This window comes from Protopterus annectens, chromosome 2.part2 (genome assembly GCF_019279795.1).
Source record: "Protopterus annectens isolate FY-2018-M chromosome 2.part2, PAN1.0, whole genome shotgun sequence".
Lineage (NCBI taxonomy): Eukaryota > Metazoa > Chordata > Ceratodontiformes > Protopteridae > Protopterus > Protopterus annectens.
In genome coordinates this window covers 640,130,032-640,149,872 of record NC_056730.1, presented here as the reverse complement: position 1 = coordinate 640,149,872, position 19,841 = coordinate 640,130,032, and the positions used below count along the sequence as shown (strand labels likewise).

The 19,841-nt window shown below is 38.7% G+C and overlaps 1 protein-coding gene across 5 annotated transcripts in view; it reads left to right on the top strand.

Annotated features, from left to right (window-relative positions):
• The window catches only part of DYSF (dysferlin), a 3,914,743-nt gene that overhangs the window by 2,988,916 nt on the left and 905,986 nt on the right, over nucleotides 1-19,841 (top strand). For 3 of the 5 annotated variants that reach the window (XM_044064060.1, XM_044064061.1, XM_044064059.1), the window contains 2 exons: nucleotides 14,631-14,660; nucleotides 16,232-16,273. In XM_044064060.1, the coding sequence (XP_043919995.1) occupies nucleotides 14,631-14,660; nucleotides 16,232-16,273 (72 nt within the window). The remainder of the gene's footprint in view (nucleotides 1-14,630; nucleotides 14,661-16,231; nucleotides 16,274-19,841) is intronic. The other 2 variants (XM_044064063.1, XM_044064062.1) reach the window with 1 other exon arrangement.

Sequence of the window (19,841 nt, the reverse complement as noted above, 5' to 3'; positions counted from 1 at the left end):
AGCTAAAAAAAAATCTCAAAGACCTGTTTTTCCACGCAAGTGGGAAACATGTATTCCCCTTAAATATCCTATTTTTCCTAACATATAAGTATTCAGCATGTATATCTTTTTCTAAAATGATGAATACATTTCCACCAAGCTAATATTTTTTTATTTGTTCCGTTTTCTCTATTACATTTTCATAGTCACCAAATGTCAGTCCAATATACCATTTATTTATTTCTCATCAAATCCTTTACACTTCATTTTGTTTAGTTGTAGAACAACATTTTAACACCTTTTCAGTCCTTAGTACAATCTCACTTCATCCCTTGTTTTTTTTTGTTATTAGAACTAAATCATCTGCATATGTTTTACGTACTGGTAATATAACATTTCCTTCCACCTCACATCTTGCCTGCCTAATTTCATACATGTGTATTTCTACTGCTGAATTCATTACTAAAACAAATAAGCACATACTCATTGGACATCCCTGTTTAACTCCTCTTTTAGTACTTATTTTTCCCATTTATCATAACTTGTACCGATGAAGTCTCATGACATAATTTATTACATTAATATTTTTCTCCTACATTATATGCCTGTAAAATCTGCCACACTGGTTCATGGCTTACTTTATCAGAAGCTTTAGCTACATCAGATGTTATCAGTCTAACTTCTTTATTACTTCGTTATTTTCTTTCAGTATCATCTGTACTACCACTTTCACTGTAATTTACATTTATTTCACCTCTCTTCCTTTTATACCATAGATTCCTTCTACTGCTACCTGACTGAATGCTTTCTCCATCTTTTTTGTAGTATTTTCATAAATATTTTATAGTCAGTATTTAACTAAAGTTACAGGCCTCCAATTTTTATATCTTTTGTTTCATCCTTTTTCCATACAAATTTTATCACTCCACCACATACCTTCTTCCATTATACCTTCCTTCATCCATTCATTTAATATTTAAAGAAATCTCTTTTGTCTTTATTCATTTCCTTATAATACTCATAACTTATTCCATCTAATCCTGGCACTGATTCATTCTTACCTTCTTTTACCACTTTTCTGTTTCTTCTATTCTTATATTATTTTTCTAAAAACTCCTTACTTTTCCACATATTATTTGTCCATTCTTCTTGCCCCTACATTTCCTTTACAAAATTTTCTACCACCTCTTTATTATCTTCTTCTTTATATTTTATGTCTCCTTTGCTATCTGAGATAGGATCCAGCCTTCTTTCTGTCAGTTTTACTTCTCCTAAATAAGGGAAACCTCCCCTTTCTTTCCTTTCAGAAAAAAAATATTTGCCTATGTAACATAATTTTTACTTTTTTTCTATTCTTTTCTTACATTTGTATTTTTGTTTACCTTATTTTGTCACTTATCTTTTTCTCATACAATTTCTTAATATATTTTTTATACTTCTGCATATACATTACCCATTATTGGGTCCAATTTGGTCTCTTTGTCATATGATCTTTCTGTATTTCTTTCTGTTTTATCACAGCTTCCTTCTTTTTAAACTCTGCAGATAGTCCCTGTATTCCTGTCCCATTCTGTACTGTTTCTCTGTTCTCCCTATTCTAGCCCACACTGCTCTATGATCTGAAAACTCTTCCATCTGTACTCCCCCTGTTATTTCTTTTATGCTTTAGCATAGACAATATAATCAAATCAATTTTGGTTGTAAAAAGCCCTGTTTTATACATCCATTCTCTATTCTTTCCTACTTTTAAATTTCCACATTTTGTTAATTCCCTTAACATCTTAATATTCTGTATTATTTTTTCTCTTTCATTTCTTTATGTTACAATTAAAATCTTCTACCATCACTACTGACATGTTTACAACACAATTTTTTTAATTTTTTCAAATAATTGTTTTGTCTCCATCATATTATATGCATAAATCAGTATTAATCTTATACAGTTTGACTCACTCTCATATCACCTATCACTACCCTTTCTAGTACTGCTATTGCTACATGTAAATTTCGTATTTATTCACTTTGTGTAAGAATTCCCATTCCAGAACATCTCATTCCTACCAACCAAACAATTTGCCCCTCCTCCATACTGCCTGTATTCTTTTCCTTTTTTCTTCTTTGTTACATTTGTATTTAGCAAGGAAAAACTTCCATTTTTATTTTTCCCATAACACCACCATCATACTTAGTATATCATTTTGAATGCTATTCACATTCAATGCTAAAATTTCTATATCATCATTTTCCTTTTTTGTGTTTTACTTCCAGATCTTAATTTTCTTTTCCTTCTGTTAAGTCTTCCACTAATTGATTTTCACTGTCTTGTTCTTCATCTTCTCCTGTCTCCATTTCTCCATCTTCTTCCTATTTGTTTTCTAAAATTACAAATATGTGTTTTTCCTGTATATTAAGTCTTGCTTTGAATTATTTCTTTTCTAACTTCCTCTTCATTGTTTAACCTTTCTTTAGTACCCCCTTCCCCCATACCCTCTTTCTCTTTCAACATCTTCTGTAGTAATATTTCAACTGTTTGTCTTTATTCTGAGCTTTCCTCTTCAGCTTATCTTTCCTTTTTTAATATTGAATTGTCAAACCAGAAGTGTCCAAATTCATTAGATTACTACAAAGGCTTATTTTTTTTGCTGTATGTCCTTTCTCCAGACTTTGGCCAAACTTTTGTTTGTTACAGTCTTGAACCAAATTATTTTCATCCCCATAGAAATAACATGCTTTGGGTTAGACCCAATACCTAACACATCCTCTCTAAAAATTCATAGTTATTGCATTTGAAATATGTTGAATTTTCCCATCCTTAAAATCCATTGTTACCCACAATTCCCATTCCCCAGTCCATACATTTCTTTCGTCACTTATTTTTTTAACATCATGTACTTTACTACATTGTGAACAAAAAAAAAACAGGCTTAACTCATCCATATCCGAAGTCCTGAACTGGACATTTATTTTCTTTTTTAGTTGCAGTCCCAAGCTCTGAAATAAAAAGTATTTCTATGGTGTTACTGTCTTTCCTTTTTTTTCAGTCTCCATCATAACTTTTTTCAGTAAGTTACAGCTTTCAATTGTCATTTCACAAAAATGTTCAGCTCCTAAATTAATTAATTATCTTATGTCTTTAATGTTAAAACCTAGTGGCAAAATAATACTATCCATAACATCATATGTGTTCATACTGCTATCACTTTTACTTTTTATTCTTAACACTTTTCTGTGACTGTTGTCACCTGTCGGTTCCTTCATTAATTAATCTTTGCCTTACTACATCTGCATAACTTCTTTCTTTTAACAAAAACCCTGTTCCAGAGGTAAACCCTGAAAACTAGCTACTCCCCCTGTCGGGAGTACCACCATTGTTTTCCGTTTGCCAGCTGTTGTTTGCATTTCCAGATTTTCAGTTTCTTTTTCCTGTAATGCTCTTTCCACCATATCACTCCATCTGGCATCTTCTCCTTCCTTTGGTTGTGCTTGGTTCACCAAATTTATTAGCACTTGTGTCTCCATTCCTCCATTTTCCAACTCTGTAACAGTTATTTCCTTCACCTTCCTTCATAAGTTTTCTCTTGCTCCACACTCCAGCTAGGCTGAACTGTCTGCCATCTTTGAATTTAGTAGCAGCCCTCCAGCACAACCTAGCAGCTCCAGAGAGTGCTTCACTTCCTCTCCTCCATAGAGAAGGGGTTCTTTATATACAAAACAACTGTTATTTACAAAATATTTACATATTTACATATGTACAAATATATAAATGTACAAATGTGTTACACATATTCATAATTTCCTTTACAGTCATACTAAAATTTCTTCCCTATTAGACCCCCAATCCCGTTTTCTTTAACCACTATATGATTTTACTTAGTACTGTTCCTAAAATCCATTTACCATTAAACATAATTTAATTTATTCTTTCATTCCATATAATCCATAAAACAACTTTTTACTTATTATTTTAACACAGTATTTACTTCTTTTCTTATAATATCCATATTTAATCATATCCATGTTTATTTTATCCACTTCTTTTATCTCTTCAAAAAAATCTTATTTACATAGTTTTCCTCATGATTTTTTTACTCTTTCACATTTCAAAAACACGTTTCATGGTTTCTTCATCTTGACGATGTAAATATATTCTATCACTATTCTTTTTATATGGCATATTTCCTTTTACTGGCATTTATCTCTTACCAGTCTCCACAAAAAAATCTTGACATTCTACTGTTTGACTATATCATTTGCTTCTTATTTTTATAGCTTTAATTTTTTCATCTCTTAGATTTTCCCATGGTTTTACATTATTACATTCTTATACTATACCTTTCTGTCTTTTTCTATATTAATTTTTATTTTCCACAAAAATATTTTTCTTGGTAACATTTTATTTCTTCATTTATACATTTTTTCTCTTTTACGCTTTTTAACCATACCAAATGTATCGTACTTATATTTATGCAGTTTTACTTTAATCTCTCATCTTTTTCATTTATCCACTTTAACACTTTGTACAAATTTAATGAAGCATTTATCATTATGGAAAATAGTATATATAGTATAACGGGGAAGGGTTAATTATGCCTAAACCTCATTCTTTATTTACATGCAAAACTCCTCTTTTTACAGGGTTTAATCTAGAATGCCATATAAATGAAAAAAAATGTCTGCAATAATTCATTTTCAAGTACTGTTGGCAGCATAAATACACTTGCTGAGTATGCGTTTTTTCCCATCAGTGCTGAATTTATCAAATAAGTCTTTTTTATGAATCATGTTTTATATGGTCTCCGGAAAAGGCAGGTTAGTTTTATTTCTCCTATATTGTTTTTCCCATTGAATTCTACATGCATCTTTATTCCCTAATTTTACACCTATCACAGAAATATCATTCATTGTAAAATATATACCCCCTAAGTTTACCACATCACCTAAACCTTTACTTTTGTCTTTATTTAAAGTCATTCCTATCACCTCTAGACACTTGGTTGTACAAATTACTTCTTTTATCCAAATTTTGTTTTCTGCAATTATTATATCATCTGCATATATTAACATGAGTGGAATTATTAACACTTCAGGTGTTATATACCCCACCTCCATCATTTTGTAATTTGTTTCACATACTATCACATTCATAACTAACGCAAAGTATATACAACTCATTGGACATCACAGTCTTACACTACTCCTCATATGTACCTCTTGGCATAGCAAGCCTTTTACAAGTAATCTACTTTATTATTACTATATGTTGACATACATAATTTCCTAACTTTCTCACTTATATTATATTCTTTTATTGTTACCCATAAGTTTTCCTATCCAGCTGTGTCAAATGGCTTATTAAGGTCTCCTGTCATGATTCTTGCTTTTTTTTTCCATTCATAGTATCATCCACAACTTCTCAATCATTAATAATACTTGACAACCCTTCCCCATTATACTATATATGCGATTTTCCGTAATATTTTCCATTTTATTCTCAAATTTCTTTTATGTTATTTTCATAAAGAACTCAAAATTATTATTTAAAACTATCAGTCTCATGTGTATGTCTAAATGTGTGTGTATGTGTATATATATATATATATATATATATATATATATATATATATATATAGTTTACTATCATTTAATTGAAACAGGCTTAGTCGACTGATCATATCATCGACTAACGTCCTGCAAAAACTCACGCAGAAAAACTCCGAAATTGCTGAATTACATGTTGAATGTGACATAGGGATGGGTTTTAACATGGGTTGAGATAGGGGTGAGATTTGTAGTTTGACAATATTTGTTCAACATTGCCAATGTTCAAGGTTCAGGTTTTCATCTTGGAGTCGACTGACTCCAATTCAGTTAAATGATAGTAAACATATACACACACACACACACACACACACACACACACACACACACACACACACACACACACACACACACCCCTCTTTTGTAAATCCATGAATTTTTGTCCCAGAATTTTAATTTACCACATCGTATAACTTCTAACATTTTTCCAGTATCATTTCCTTTCCTTTAACACTTGCCTATTTAATCACAATTAAAGTCTTCTATTATTAAATTATTCACATCTAATGAAATAATCTTTCCCTTTCTTTACAATTAGTGTATGCATATAATGTTATAATTTTATATACTTGTTCTTTTCATTTTAAATCTTCAATGGTTAATCTTCCCATTTTTTGCTAAAGTTACATCTAATATCTTTACTATAGTTCTACAGTATATGGCTATTCCAGAACATCTGTCATTTCCTAAATTCCAGATTATCTTTCGTCTTTATAGTCTCTGTTTTCGTTCTTTCTTCATTTTTAAAAATCATGTGTTTTCTCATATGATCACATCTACATTACATGTATTACACCACTCCAAAACTTTTCTTATTAATTTATTCGTAATACTATTCATATTTACAGAAAGCACTCTAAAATTTTAATTTTCCCTTTTTCTTACATTCATGATTTCAGAAGTTCATAGTTAATTACTAGATTAGCTTTTTTACTAGACTGTTTTAGCCTAGCCAGTTTCCATACAAAGGTGAGAATCAGATACTGTATCTTATGTCTGTGAGTTAAACACCTTAACCATTATACTGACCCCCAGTCATTATCTGTATGTATTCTTTTTAATCCCGTTCCTTTTCCTTTCTTTTGCACTTATCCCTTTAAATTTCTTTTTTCTGCTTTTTACTCTTTTACCAATAGAATTCTTTTTTGCTTTTACCACCTCACAATTAATGTCTTCTTCATCACTTATTTCAAAACCTTCTTCTATGTCTTCTTTATTATTTCCTTTTCTCATTTAATTTTGCTTCTATTTTTGTTACTTCTAAAATTTCTTCTATTTGTTCATTTTGTTCTCCTGACTTTTTTTTTCTTTCCTTAACTTTTATTTTAATTTTTGCAATCCACCCATAAATGGCCAAATGTTAAGTTGTCAATCTCGCCTTCATTCTTGCTTGATGGGTTCGGAGCCGATCCCTCGGCTCCGACTCGGCACTTGCTTTAGCTCGAGAACTCCTTTTACCAGCTCGAGGCAGCCCCATATCCCATGATGCAAGGCAGGAAGTACCCAGATCTCGTTTGCCGCTTCGCTTGGGAGGTCTTCTCTTTACCAGCTCCTGGTAAGTAGTTCACATTTGTGATATTTAAGCCCCTTTTCTAGTTAAAACTAATTTTTGATAGTTTATTTTTAATTTTAACCTTTTTCTGACAGAAATCCCTGTCTCTTTTAATTTTTAGTCAGTCAATTTCCCTATCCCTTCCCCCCCTGTTAGGGTGTGTGTGTTGGTGTTTTTTACTAAATACCTCTTGGTATTAGTTTAATTTAAATTGACTGGTGTGTGTTTGTGTTGTGTTTTAGGCACCATGTCTAAGGAGAGGGTTTCAGGCTTTAAGAAGTGTGACTCGTGCTGTCAGAAGATGTCTCTGACAGACGGTCACACTTCTTGCCTGTACTGTTTGGGCCCTCTTCACCTGCAGGACTCCTGTGCTATTTGTCACTCCTTCAGCCAGAGAGTCCTGCAGGAGAGACGCAATAAGTTGATTCTCAGGGGTCTTCTTAAGCCGGAGGGCTCTCCGGCTAAGTCGGCTCCACAAAAATCAACCAAAACTGCCAAGGCCCAGGCTTCTGTTTCTAAGCCTGCGGCCTCGGCTCCGACCAGATAGAGTCGAGATCGGCTCGGCTGGAGCCGATTCTGAATCCACAAAGCTTTCGGCGCCGATGGCTATCGGTGCCGAATCTGCTTTGACCACTGTGGTGTCGGCTCCGATCGGCTCCGACACCCACGTGACGGCATCAGTGTCGGCTCCGATCGGCTCCGACACCCATGTGGCACAGGCATCGGTGTCGGCTCCGATCGGCTCCGACACCGTTACCTTGGTAGCTGTATCGGCTCTGGCTGGGGCCGATACATCGGGACGTTCTGCCGCTCCGAAATCGGTGCCGACAGGATCAGTAGTATCGGCTCCGATGGCCCATTCCAGGAAGAGGTCGAGGTCTCCTTCCTTGGAGCCGATACTTTCGGCTCGGGCTCCGCCTCTTCTATCGGGCGGAGCCATCGGAGCCGATCTTCAAGGTCATCCAGGTTGTCAGATCATGACCTAGAGAGAGTGGTCAGTAGATTGCTCAAGTCACAGGTACTGGCCCAAATGCTACACAGTCCGTCTCAGCAGACGACTGTTGGTCCACACCCCGTTACTGTTCCTCCTTCGACTCTACCCCAGAGTTTGGAGTTGGAGTCTTCGGGCATGGTTACTGCTACGGCTGGAGGATGGATACCTCCTTCTGTCCCTTCAGCCCCTACTCTTATCTCCTCTTCCTTAGAGGGATTCGGTGGTCGGGCTTCCATGGTCTCCTCCGAGGGAGTGAGTGGCATCGGACCCTTGTCCGAGCCCGCTCTTCCCCTTGGAGCCTCGGCCTTGGTGAGCTCGGCTCCGACATCTGCCTCGGAGACTTCCTTTCGGTGGCCCCTGCAGTTCCTAGCTCTTTGGAGCGGGTTCTCTCGGACCTGCCTGGGAGGGGAGCATTCGAGGTGATGAAGAGTGTACTGGCCACTGGTATCAGTCAGCAGTCTCTTCCCGTAGCTCCTCCCTCTATTGTACCTGTTGACATCTCTGCCACTTCTCTTGCTACAGGACCCAGAGATCCTCCGCCTCAGGTTTCCCCATTGGGAATTTCCCCCTCTTCCGAGGATTCTCCTGATGTTTCGGGAGATCCTCCTAGGAAGAGGACTTGTAAGAGGAAGCATGTAGACTCCCCTGAGTCTGTCACTTCGGATACTGACTTTGATGAGTCAGAGGGATCCCCTAGATCCCCCTCTGAGGATGTCTCCTTCTCAGACATCCTAGAACTGAAACAGAGGGGAAACTGGCCCACCAACAATCCCTCTGAGGATGAGTCAGTATACCTAGAGGCGTTTGGATCTCGGCCCTCCACCTCCTGGGTGTCTCCGCCTTTCGACCCCCTTATGCAGGTTATTGCACGAAAGGCGTGGACAGCTCCTGACTCTGTAGAGCCAGTCCCTAGGAGGCCTTCTAAATTTATCACTGCCCCTAGTGACAAACAATTCCTTACCAAAGGTGTCCCCGCTGATGCCATGGTGGTGGCTGCGGCCACCAAAAAGGAACTTGCAGATCCTTCCGTGCCTGTCCATCCTCCTAATAAGGACTCTAGGACCATGGATAGGTATGCAAGCGGATGTTTTCCTCAGCGACCTTTGCTATGCGTTCGCTGAATTATCTTTGTCACTTCACCAGACTCCAGAGAGATATCCTGAAGGAGCTGGGAGAAGTAGTTCAGGATCCTACAGCTGCAGGGGCCCAAGAAAAGATTGCTTCGCAGCTAGGAACCCTCAATTCCATTGCTAACTCCTCCATGCGGCTAATATCTTATGCTGCGGATGGAGCGAGTAGAGCCGCAGGCACAGGTGTGGCTCTTAGACGCCAAGCCTGGATGCGGCTATGTGATTTTATGGATCCCTTTAAGGCGTCCTTCACAAATTCTCCCTTTGATGGGTCAGCTTTGTTTGGCCCTCAGGTGAAGGAGACCTTGACTAGGTGTGAGCAGGACGGCAAGACTCTTTCTGCTGTTGGAGTCCGTTTTTCCACCCCTTCTAGGCCTTATCCCAAAGGACAGAAGGGTGGGAAGATGTGGTTCCGTAAATCCCAAGGAGTCACGCCGATTCACGTGGTCAGTTTACCCCTAGAGGCAGAGGGGTAACAACAACAGACGCTCTAGAGGCAGAGGGGTCGAAGAACCAGGGCAACAGGGAGTCTCTTCCTGAGAAGCCCTTTCAGCATCCCTGAGGTGTTGGCGGCTGTCCCTCCTTGGAGGCAGTCGGGGAAGATTATCACTGTACCCAGAAGCCTGGCATTCCCTCACTCAAGACAGATGGGTACAGTCGATCATATCCAAGGGTTACATAATTCCTTTCGAGGAAAGTCCCTTCCCTCAAGTTCCCTTCCAGATGTACCACCCGGTCTAAGGGACATTGCAGAGTTAGAAATCGCAAAACTACTGCAAAAGAGCCATTCAGCCAGTTACAATAGACCATTCAGAGCCCGGAATCTACTCAAGGTTCTTTTGGTCCCCAAGAAGACGGGAGACTGGAGACCAATATTGGATCTCAGCAGACTCAACAAGTCTGTGAGGAAGACAAGATTCGAATGGTCACTCTTCAGTCAATTCTGCCCTTCTTACAGAAGGACAACTGGATGTGCTCAATAGATCTTCAGGATGCGTACTATCACATCAAAATTCACAGACGCTCCAGGAGATTTCTCCGCTTCGGCTGGGGTCCAGTCATTTCCAGTTCAGAGCCCTGCCCTTTGGTCTCACTACAGCCCCCAGAGTGTTCACCAAATGCATGGCAGTGGTCACGGCTCACCTGAGACGTCAAGGATTCCAGGTGTTTCCGTATCTCGACGACTGGCTCCTGTCAGCCACCACCAGGCATCAGCTTATACAAGCCAGGGATTACACAATAGACCTTTGTTCTCATTTGGGCATCTCAGTCAACTTGAAAAGTCATCCTTATCGCCCTGCCAGTCTATTACCTTCATAGGCGCAAACTTAAACACTGTTCGGATGTCAGCTACCCTTACAGAACAAAGAGTTTCAGACATTCAGACTCATGTCAGGATCATTCTGGCCAGCAAGAAGGTACAGGCCAGAATGGTTCTAAAGGTATTAGGTCTCATGGCTGCGGCCATTACTCTTCTTCCCCTGGCTCGATTCTACATGCGCCTCCTTCAGTGGATGCTGTTCACACAGTGGTCATACCAGCAACTCCCAATGCGTCACCAGATTCTGGTGACACAAACATGCAAAGAACATCTTGCTTGGTGGATCACATCGTCTCAGGTTCACCAAGGCAGGTGCTTTGTACCTCCATCCCCGATAGCCACTGTCACCACGGATGCCTCCTGATCGGGTGGGGGTCATTATCAGGGCAGGATGGTTCATGGGGCGTGGCAACCGTTCGAGTACCATCTGCACATAAATGTCCTGGAGATGAGAGCAGTGCTTTTAACGTTGCAAGCCCTCAACGACTTTCTTCCCGTAGGGACAATTGCAGTCCACACAGACAACATGTCTGTAGTTTGGTATATCAACAAACAGGGCGGAACCAAGTCCTACCCCTTGTGTCGAGAAGCTCAGACTTTGGCAATGGGCGATCTCCTCTCATCGGTTTCTGGTAGCAACGCATATCCCTGGGAAAACCAACATTTTAGCGGACAGATTGAGCAGAGCTATCCTCATGCCTCACGAGTGGTCTCTCAAGCAATCTATAGCGGAAGAGATTTTTCTGGAATGGGGTCGTCCATGTTGCGATCTTTTGCTACTCCCCAAAACAGCAAATGTCCAGACTTCTTCAGCCTCTTCCCTCTATCAGGCCATCCCCCCAGAGACGCTCTGACCCAGGATTGGCCCCAGGGACTTCTTTATGCCTTCCCTCCATTTCCTCTGATCCCTCAGGTGATCCAGAAAGCTACCGTTTTGAGAGCCAAATTGATTCTCATTGCCCCTTACTGGCCTCGACAAGTTTGGTTCCCGTTCCTCCATCGTCACCTTTTGGTGCAGCCGTGGCATCTGGACCCAGTGCCAGATCTACTGATTCATCAATCCGGTCAGCTGCACCAGTCAATCCCTTCTCTCAACCTCACAGCATGGTTGCTCCACTTCCTTCCTTAGCCAGGCTTCCTTTGATCTCTAACTCAGTTAGAGATATCATAGTAGCTTCACTAAAATCCTCTACCAGGAGGATTTACACAAGCAAATGGAAACGTTTCTCTTATTGGGCTAAGGCCCAAAATATTGATCCTTTTACTGCCCCTGTTCAGGCAGTTCTGGACTTCTTAGCAGAGATTTTTCATGCAGGCTCCTCTTCTTCAACAGTCAGAGTTCAGTTGGCTGCTATTTCTAATTTTCATGTCGGGATAGCAGATCATAATATTATGTCCCATAGGCTCTGCAGGGCCTTCTTGAAAGGAATTTTCCTACTAAAGCCTCCAATCAGGAATCCTCCTCCTCAGTGGGATCTAAATTTAGTGCTGACATCCTTGATTCTTCCCCCCTTCGAGCCAGCTGTTTCTTGTTCCCTGAAATATCTTTCTTGGAAAACGTTATTCCTAGTGGCTATTACATCTGCCAGGAGGGTGTCTGAACTTCATGCTCTTTCAGTTCGACCCCCCTATTTGATTTTTCACAAAGACAGAGTATCCTTGAGAACTAATCCATCCTTTTTACCCAAGGTCGCTTCAAAAAACAATCTGAATCAATCCATTGATCTCCCCGTATTTTTTCCTAACTATTCAGATAGAGCTGAACAAAAGCTACATTATCTTGACGTCCACCGTCAGCTCAGATATTATTTGGACAGAACAAAAAAATGTAGAAAATCTGATCAACTTTTTGTTTCCTATGCGGATAATAAAAAAGGCCTACCTGTTTCTAAAGTGACTTTGTCCAGATGGCTTTCTTCGGTCATCACTGAAATTTATACGATCAGGGGAAAACAGCTGTGCTCAAAACCTAAAGCACATTCAACTAGGAGTTTAGCTACTTCTACAGCTTTTCAAGCTAGACTGCCTTTGGACACTATTTGTGCAGCGGCCACTTGGGCCACTCCTCACACTTTTGTTTCCCATTACAAATTGGACTTGGCCTACAGGGACAGAGCCAGTTTTGGCTCTACAGTCCTCAAGAGTTTGTTCCATTGAGCCACCCAGGATAGAGGTGCTAGGGACGGTCCCATCAAGCAAGAATGAAGGCGAGATTGACAACTTAACATTAAGAAGTTATGTACCTACCATAACGTTCCATGTTAGTTGTCTTCTCTCGCCTTCTTTCTTGCGACCCTCCCTCCTTCCCCCTGGCCTGGACAGACCTTGTATAAGAAACTATTATGCTAAAGACCATTCAGACCTGGTCCTTTTTCCATCTGTAAGTTTCTTCTTCCTTTGGGAAGTATTTTATGCTTGGTGTTATTGCCCTTTTGTCAACAAACGAGATCTGGGTACTTCCTGCCTTGCATCATGGGATATGGGGCTGCCTCGAGCTGGTAAAAGGAGTTCTCGAGCTAAAGCAAGTGCCGAGTCGGAGCCGAGGGATCGGCTCCGAACCCATCAAGCAAGAAAGAAGGCGAGAGAAGACAACTAACATGGAACGTTATGGTAGGTACATAACTTCTTATTTTGTTACATTTATAATATATGAATTCACATTTTTGTATGATGTCGCATTTCCTCACAAATATAATATTTTATTTTGTCACAGTTACTTATCAAATGTCCTTTTCCGCAAAAATTGATTTGGGTTGTTCTCAGTATTTTACAACACCACTGCTCCCTTCACATTTATCATGTTTGGTACATGTATGATTTTTTTCTCTTTCTATTTTAACACAATATTACAGTCTCAGGTACGAGTCCATAAATCTCTTTTTTCATAAACCCTTGCACTGTCCAGTACTTCTTTACATAAAGTTTTCAACTGTCCTTTCAAAGTCTCTCTTTCTACCACTGTTTGAAATTGTACATGACTTTTCTGTTTTGTTTGCCTGTTAAATGTTTTTATCACATAAAGAATCTATGGGTTAGAGTCTTTCTTTTTTCATATTCTCCAAGAAAATTTTCCATTGAAAACACATTCTCCAATATAATGTCACAAAATGTCTCTTTGTTAATAAGAATAATGTCATACCTGTCCATTTCTTTGAGTTCTTTACTTTGAATCCTTACAGCATACTTCTGATTTTCATTTTCATCTGTCTTCTTTTCTGCTACTCCACTTTCGCCTTCTTTTACTTTCTCTGCATACATTGTGTTTTCCATTTCACCACAATTCTTCAGGATTGTCTCTGCATCCTCCTTTTGTATTTACTTGGTAATGTCCCGGCAAGGAATCATCTACTTCATTTTCTGGCTCAATCTGCACCACCATTTCTTTAAGTAAATCATCCCGCAACTCTCCCGACTGGAGAACTGTAATTATACAGCCACCATTTGCTGACTCATTACCATCAAACAGATTTCTTTGAAAAAATTCCTCAGAATCCTGCACACATTTTCCAGTCTCAGTATTTTCTTTCCTTTCCATTTTATTCACCACTCCATCATCTCCTTTTCTCTCCTTCTGACTTGCTGTTTCACTGGGCCACCTCTGTGCCTGCAGTGGAAACAGGAAGTGCTCATCCGAATGGGTCCCATTCACAACAGTGACAGATAGGGGAAGTTCCCTGGTGTCCTAGCCAGACTCCCCCTATTCAGTATATGACTGAGAGCATCCCCTGAAAAGAGGCCACTGGTGTAGCGGGACTAACCCAGTCAACAAAGTGTAAATAAAAAAATAAATAAACAAACAAACAAATAAATAACTGCACCAAAGTTAGAAAAGCCTGCCATATATCAGGTCTGATATGCTAAGATATATCCAGTAGAACATGGGAAGTCTTTGGATTGTAGGGGATTGTAAGGGATTGTCTATGTTTACTTATGCAATAACCTTGCTTACAGTTTGTGTAACTTGTGGTAGTAATATTGCATTTTTTTTGTCCTGCTTATTAATCAAGTGATTATGCATAACATTTTTTTTTGTTTGTTTCCCATACATTTGCACAGAGTGAAGCATCATCAGCAATGCTAGATGAGGTATGGAAAAAAAACTTTAAAAATCATCTTTGTCATTATACATTTGTTATGTTTATGCATGATGAAAATTGTTCTCTGAAAAATAATTTAAATGACAGGTAAATGTTGAAGCACATCAAGTGCCCCGAAGATTTATAGGGACTTATTTATGCAGAAACATAATTTGTGTGCAGAAAAGGACTTTGAGAACCATGTAGTGTTCCCCTTTTTATTAGCATACACAATTATGCTATCAACAGATGTCTCAGTCACATTCATTTGCCTGTCATGGCACAGTGAAGTATAGTCTGCCTGGTAATGTAGCCAGGATGCTACAGATCCTTATAAAGTTTGATTTGGGATTGTGCTGGTTGTGACAATGCTACTAACATCCAGGGGAGGGGGTGTGACATAGCTACAAATATTGACTATGGGTAGACTAATTACTTTCAAGCTTTTGTGTGCAGAGACTAATATTTATTTCTGCCCCTTTTGCCCCTTGTCTGTACCTCTTCTGTCAGCCTTAATGCTAGGTGTTCACTTGGCTTTTCCTTCCTCACTTTCTGTCATGCTGTAACCTTTTTTTATCATTGCGTACTGCAGCCACACACAGTTAGCTGTCCCAGTGGCTGTTTTGGCAGAAGTGTTAGCCAGTCTGCATACCTGGGGCAGCTTTGTGCTTACTGTGCATTTTTTGAAGTAAGTGGCATAATATATATGGCCGAAAAATAGAGGTTATGAGGATTGAAGGTGACCACTGGCCTTATATATGGCTGGTAAATTGTGAGAGTAGGTACATAAATTCTAAGTTGAGTTGATGCTGTTGTGTGAATTGTCATGTGTACCATTAGTCACTATCAGTATAATTTGCAGCTCTGTATGCTTCAGTGTATCCCTTGCCTATTCACGGGAAACCAAAACTGTTATGACAAAGCAGGAGAAAAGAATAAACATTACTATACCAACTATTGTTTCCTCCAGTTTTGTGGTACACTAAGTATATAAATAGGTAAAAACGAATGTGAAATGTGCTTCCATCATTTTAGATATGTATGCTGATGTGTAGTGCTGACAGAATTTATCTTTTAATTTTATAAGTTTATGATATTTCTCTGGACTTTCTTAATGACAGTAATATGAAGGGCATGGCCCTTTATGGTGACTATATGCAAGGGATATACTGATAAAACCCTTCTTATATAATTTTAGTGTGCATAAAGATTAGCATAACTACTCTAAAGATCAGATATGACAATTTCACAGAACTCAGACTTACTGTTGTTGCAGTCTGCTACCAAATGGTAACAATCAGGTTAATATAGCTTGATGAAAATTCTGCTCTGACAGCTGTATGAACTGTAATTTGTTAATATACTTTTGGAATGATAGTAAAAAAAATTGCAAAAAACAATAAATCAAATCTGTAAACTAACAGCTGAAGTGTTTTTATTGCGTTTTTAATAAGTGCTATTATAACTGGATCCAAGCCATTTTATGTATATTTAAGGAATTGTGCTAATTAAAATTGTCTTTTTTTCTCCTTCTTTTTTTTCTCCAACACTGCTGACTTTTCTGGGTTTCTTTGGCAACAGCTCTACACTCCTGGTTTCTTCTCTGAGGGACTACTGCAATGGGTACTTTTATGTTCTTTGTACTTATTTTGCATTACAGTATTTTGCTGCACATGTCTTTTGTTTATTTAGCATTGAGTGCACTGGCACTGTGATTTTTTTTATAACAAAACTTTTGTAATCAATATAGTAATATAAGTGTGATCATATTTACTGTTTTAGAGGTACCTTATTTGCATTGCTTTCATGTTCTTCTCTTATGAATCTTTGCCTAATTTATTGCTTGATAATCTGGTTACCAGTAGCACTGAATGTTTTCTTTACAAAATTATGAATTATGTCTAGCTAGCAGATTTTGAAAAGCAATAATGCACAACAAGGAATATGACTTGCTGGAATGATGCATTCATTTGATGGTTTGCTCTGCATGAAATTACAACGCTTTACCAACACTAAGGGCATAGCTACAAAACACAAACCCTGTAGTGCATTATTGCAGTTATAAAATGTCTTGCTTGTAAAAGGGTGTGCATCAGTATTAACATTTTATTTGCCTATGCTGATGTTCTAGCCTAACTGAACTCTTGAGGGTCAGCGTTTGTTTCTTGGTATTTTCCTTCTGAAAAACATATGTAAATGCACTGTGTCTTGTTCTTTCTTGTCATTAAGTATTCTACTTTCGACTTTAGGATATGATATTTTTGCCAGCACAAACACACACACACTCTGTCACAAACAGACACACACACACACACACACACACACACACACACACACACACACACACACACACACACACGCACACACACACGCACACACGCACACGCACACACACACACACAAACACATACTCTATAGAGCAAAAGAATACAACAGATCTACAAGCCTGAGTACTTCATCCAGACAGCTCCTTTCATACTACCTGACATAAAGTACGCAAAAGAGTGTTTTAGTAATGCTGTGAGGTCCTAACCTATGTTAACATATGTGATTATTTTTGGTTGCTGAGCAATATCCAACTAGGCAGAACCGATTTTGTGTTAAAACCTGGGGAGAATAACAACAGACATGAAAAGGCTCAGTAGCAAAAATAGTTCACAATTTAAATATAATTTCCACCAAAGGAGAGATGGGCACATACATAGGAACAGGCATGGAGTACTACAACACTGAAGAAGGCAACAGGAAATGTCAACAGTAAGTCAGTAACCGTTTGCAAAAGTTATGTATACACCCTTTATCTGGAGTCAGCTGTATGAGTCATGGCTGGAAAGGGTGTGAGAGAGGGCAGTGCACTTCAATAGTTAGACAAAAATATGATGAAAATAAGAAGTGTATTAGGGTTGTTTGTACATTGTTACCCTAAATACTTTGGAGAATTACTGACATTGTTATATACAATGGTTAGCAAATGCATGAATAGTAAACTATGTTTTCTGTCTGGTAAATTTAAGCAAGGGCAGCTAAATAAAATGTGTGCAGTTATAGTGGAGTACAGATATATAGGATACATATTAGAGCAACAGATAACATCAATAATTATAGTGCTGCTGGTTACATAGGAACAGCACTAGGCAAGTGATCATGGGGACTGTAACATACCTGGCCATGTACACCTTCAAACAGACATGCTTAGCAGTTTTTGACACCCCTTTTTGAGCTCTTAATAGTAGATGAGATATTATACACCCAAGGACAAGGCATAAGAACCTTTTGTTAGGTAGTCCAAGTTCCAATACCATTATGTTAAGAACAAGCAGAAGGAGGAGTTGGATCTAACCAAAGGAGGTTAGGAGTAAAGCAGAAAATAGTAGGGGAAGTTTAGGCATGCTGGGAAAATGCAAGTGGGGAAAAATGGGAAGTGTGAGAAATGCAAGCAATCTGATAAAGGCATTACAGGTGAGACTGAGGAAGTAGAAACTGTGAGAATATAGAAGGAGCAGAATAATGAATTACATGTGTTTCTGTATGTGTGTGTCTGTGTGTGTGTGTGTGTGTGTCTGACTGTGTGAGAACAGAGGCAGAATGGAAAAAATTGAGAATTATTGCCCAAAGGATGGCAATTCAAAAGAAACCTGAGATGCTCTGATGGAAAAAGTAAACGAGGACTTTAGAATATGTACCTACGCCAAGTAGGCCCACTAGTGCAGAATTGGTTACTAACTACATGAGTCTTGATGGCTGGTCTAAAGTCTTATTTGGAAGCAAGTTTTCATATGTTACGAGGGTGTTTATTCCATTATATAGATCTGTAGACACCATATAGAGTCGTTATGTCTCTTGGTAGATGGTTGACAGTGAGTCTTTGTGTCTTGTTGGTAGATGGTTGGTATCTGTGGAACAAAGTGGTCTACAGAGGGAATATATATGTACCTAACCTATCAGTGTCTACGGCATCAACAACTGGGTGTTGACAAAGTGAAACATGGAAAAAATATTTCTTGCAGATAGGCCTCTTTATGCATTTGGCTTTGTTCTTTGTACCCCAAACTTTAATATTGTAACTCTGAACTTGCTGCAGTTCAGAGAAATTGAACTTCTCAAACACATTGTATTGGCTGATAAAACACTACTTTTTGAAATGATGCAGGAGTTATGAAACTAGTTCTTAAAGAGTTTGCCTTTGATTAATGGTTACACACCCCTTGAATGACTGTACCAAGTCAGGATGTTTGATAATGCTAGGTACTTACTAGAGTATAGTAGCCTACATTCTTTTTTTACTTAGGTGGACTTTGTGTAATGTAATTCTAACCATTTAAGCTTTCCTAAGTCTTAACAGTGAGAAGAGCAGAAGGTATATAACCGGCAAGGCATGCAAATCACATCATAGGATAAGTAAATGTATATATGAGGGATGTATGAAGGTGAGTTAGTAAATGGAAACCTTACATGGGAGCTAGGCAGGAGAAAAGAATGGACTGCAGCTGTACAGGTGGAGAGACTGGCAGGTGGAGATAGGTGCAATTAATACCCTTGGAACTAGAGAGCACGCCAGACCACTTTTTTGTAATCATAAACAATATGGTGGTTAAACATGATTTTATTCTCTAAACATTACCCCAAGAAACGTTGCACATTTTTTAACTTGACTTGTGAATGATGTACAGACCTATGGCATCTTGAGAAGAGTGTGATATGTATATCCATACAGCCTGCATTTTGATCTGAAATATATTTAGGTGCAGATCTGAGTCAGTGAACCAGGCTTGATCAGAGTTAAATCATTGTCGAGTTACTGGTGGTGACATAACTTATGCCATACAAACAACATCAGTTCATCAGCATCTTGGGTTAACTGACAGCAACACAGTGTTTCAGTGTGCCATTCAAAAAAATGAAAACAGAAGTATGCCATACAAGATCCCTGTGGAACACTCCCAGAGAATTGCAGATGAAGAAAGTTGGCATTATCCCATATGACAGCTTGAAAATCTGCCTCCAGTTTAATAGCTGCCACACCACTGTGTGGTAAATCAGTGGAAGTGGATTTGCTTTGGAAAGATTTGCTATTTAATGTGTTATATGCTATTTACAAGTCAAAAAACAAATTAATGGCAGCATTCACACATATTTATTCAGGGGTCTACTTTACTTACCCGAACAACCACATCACCGATGTTCACTTCGT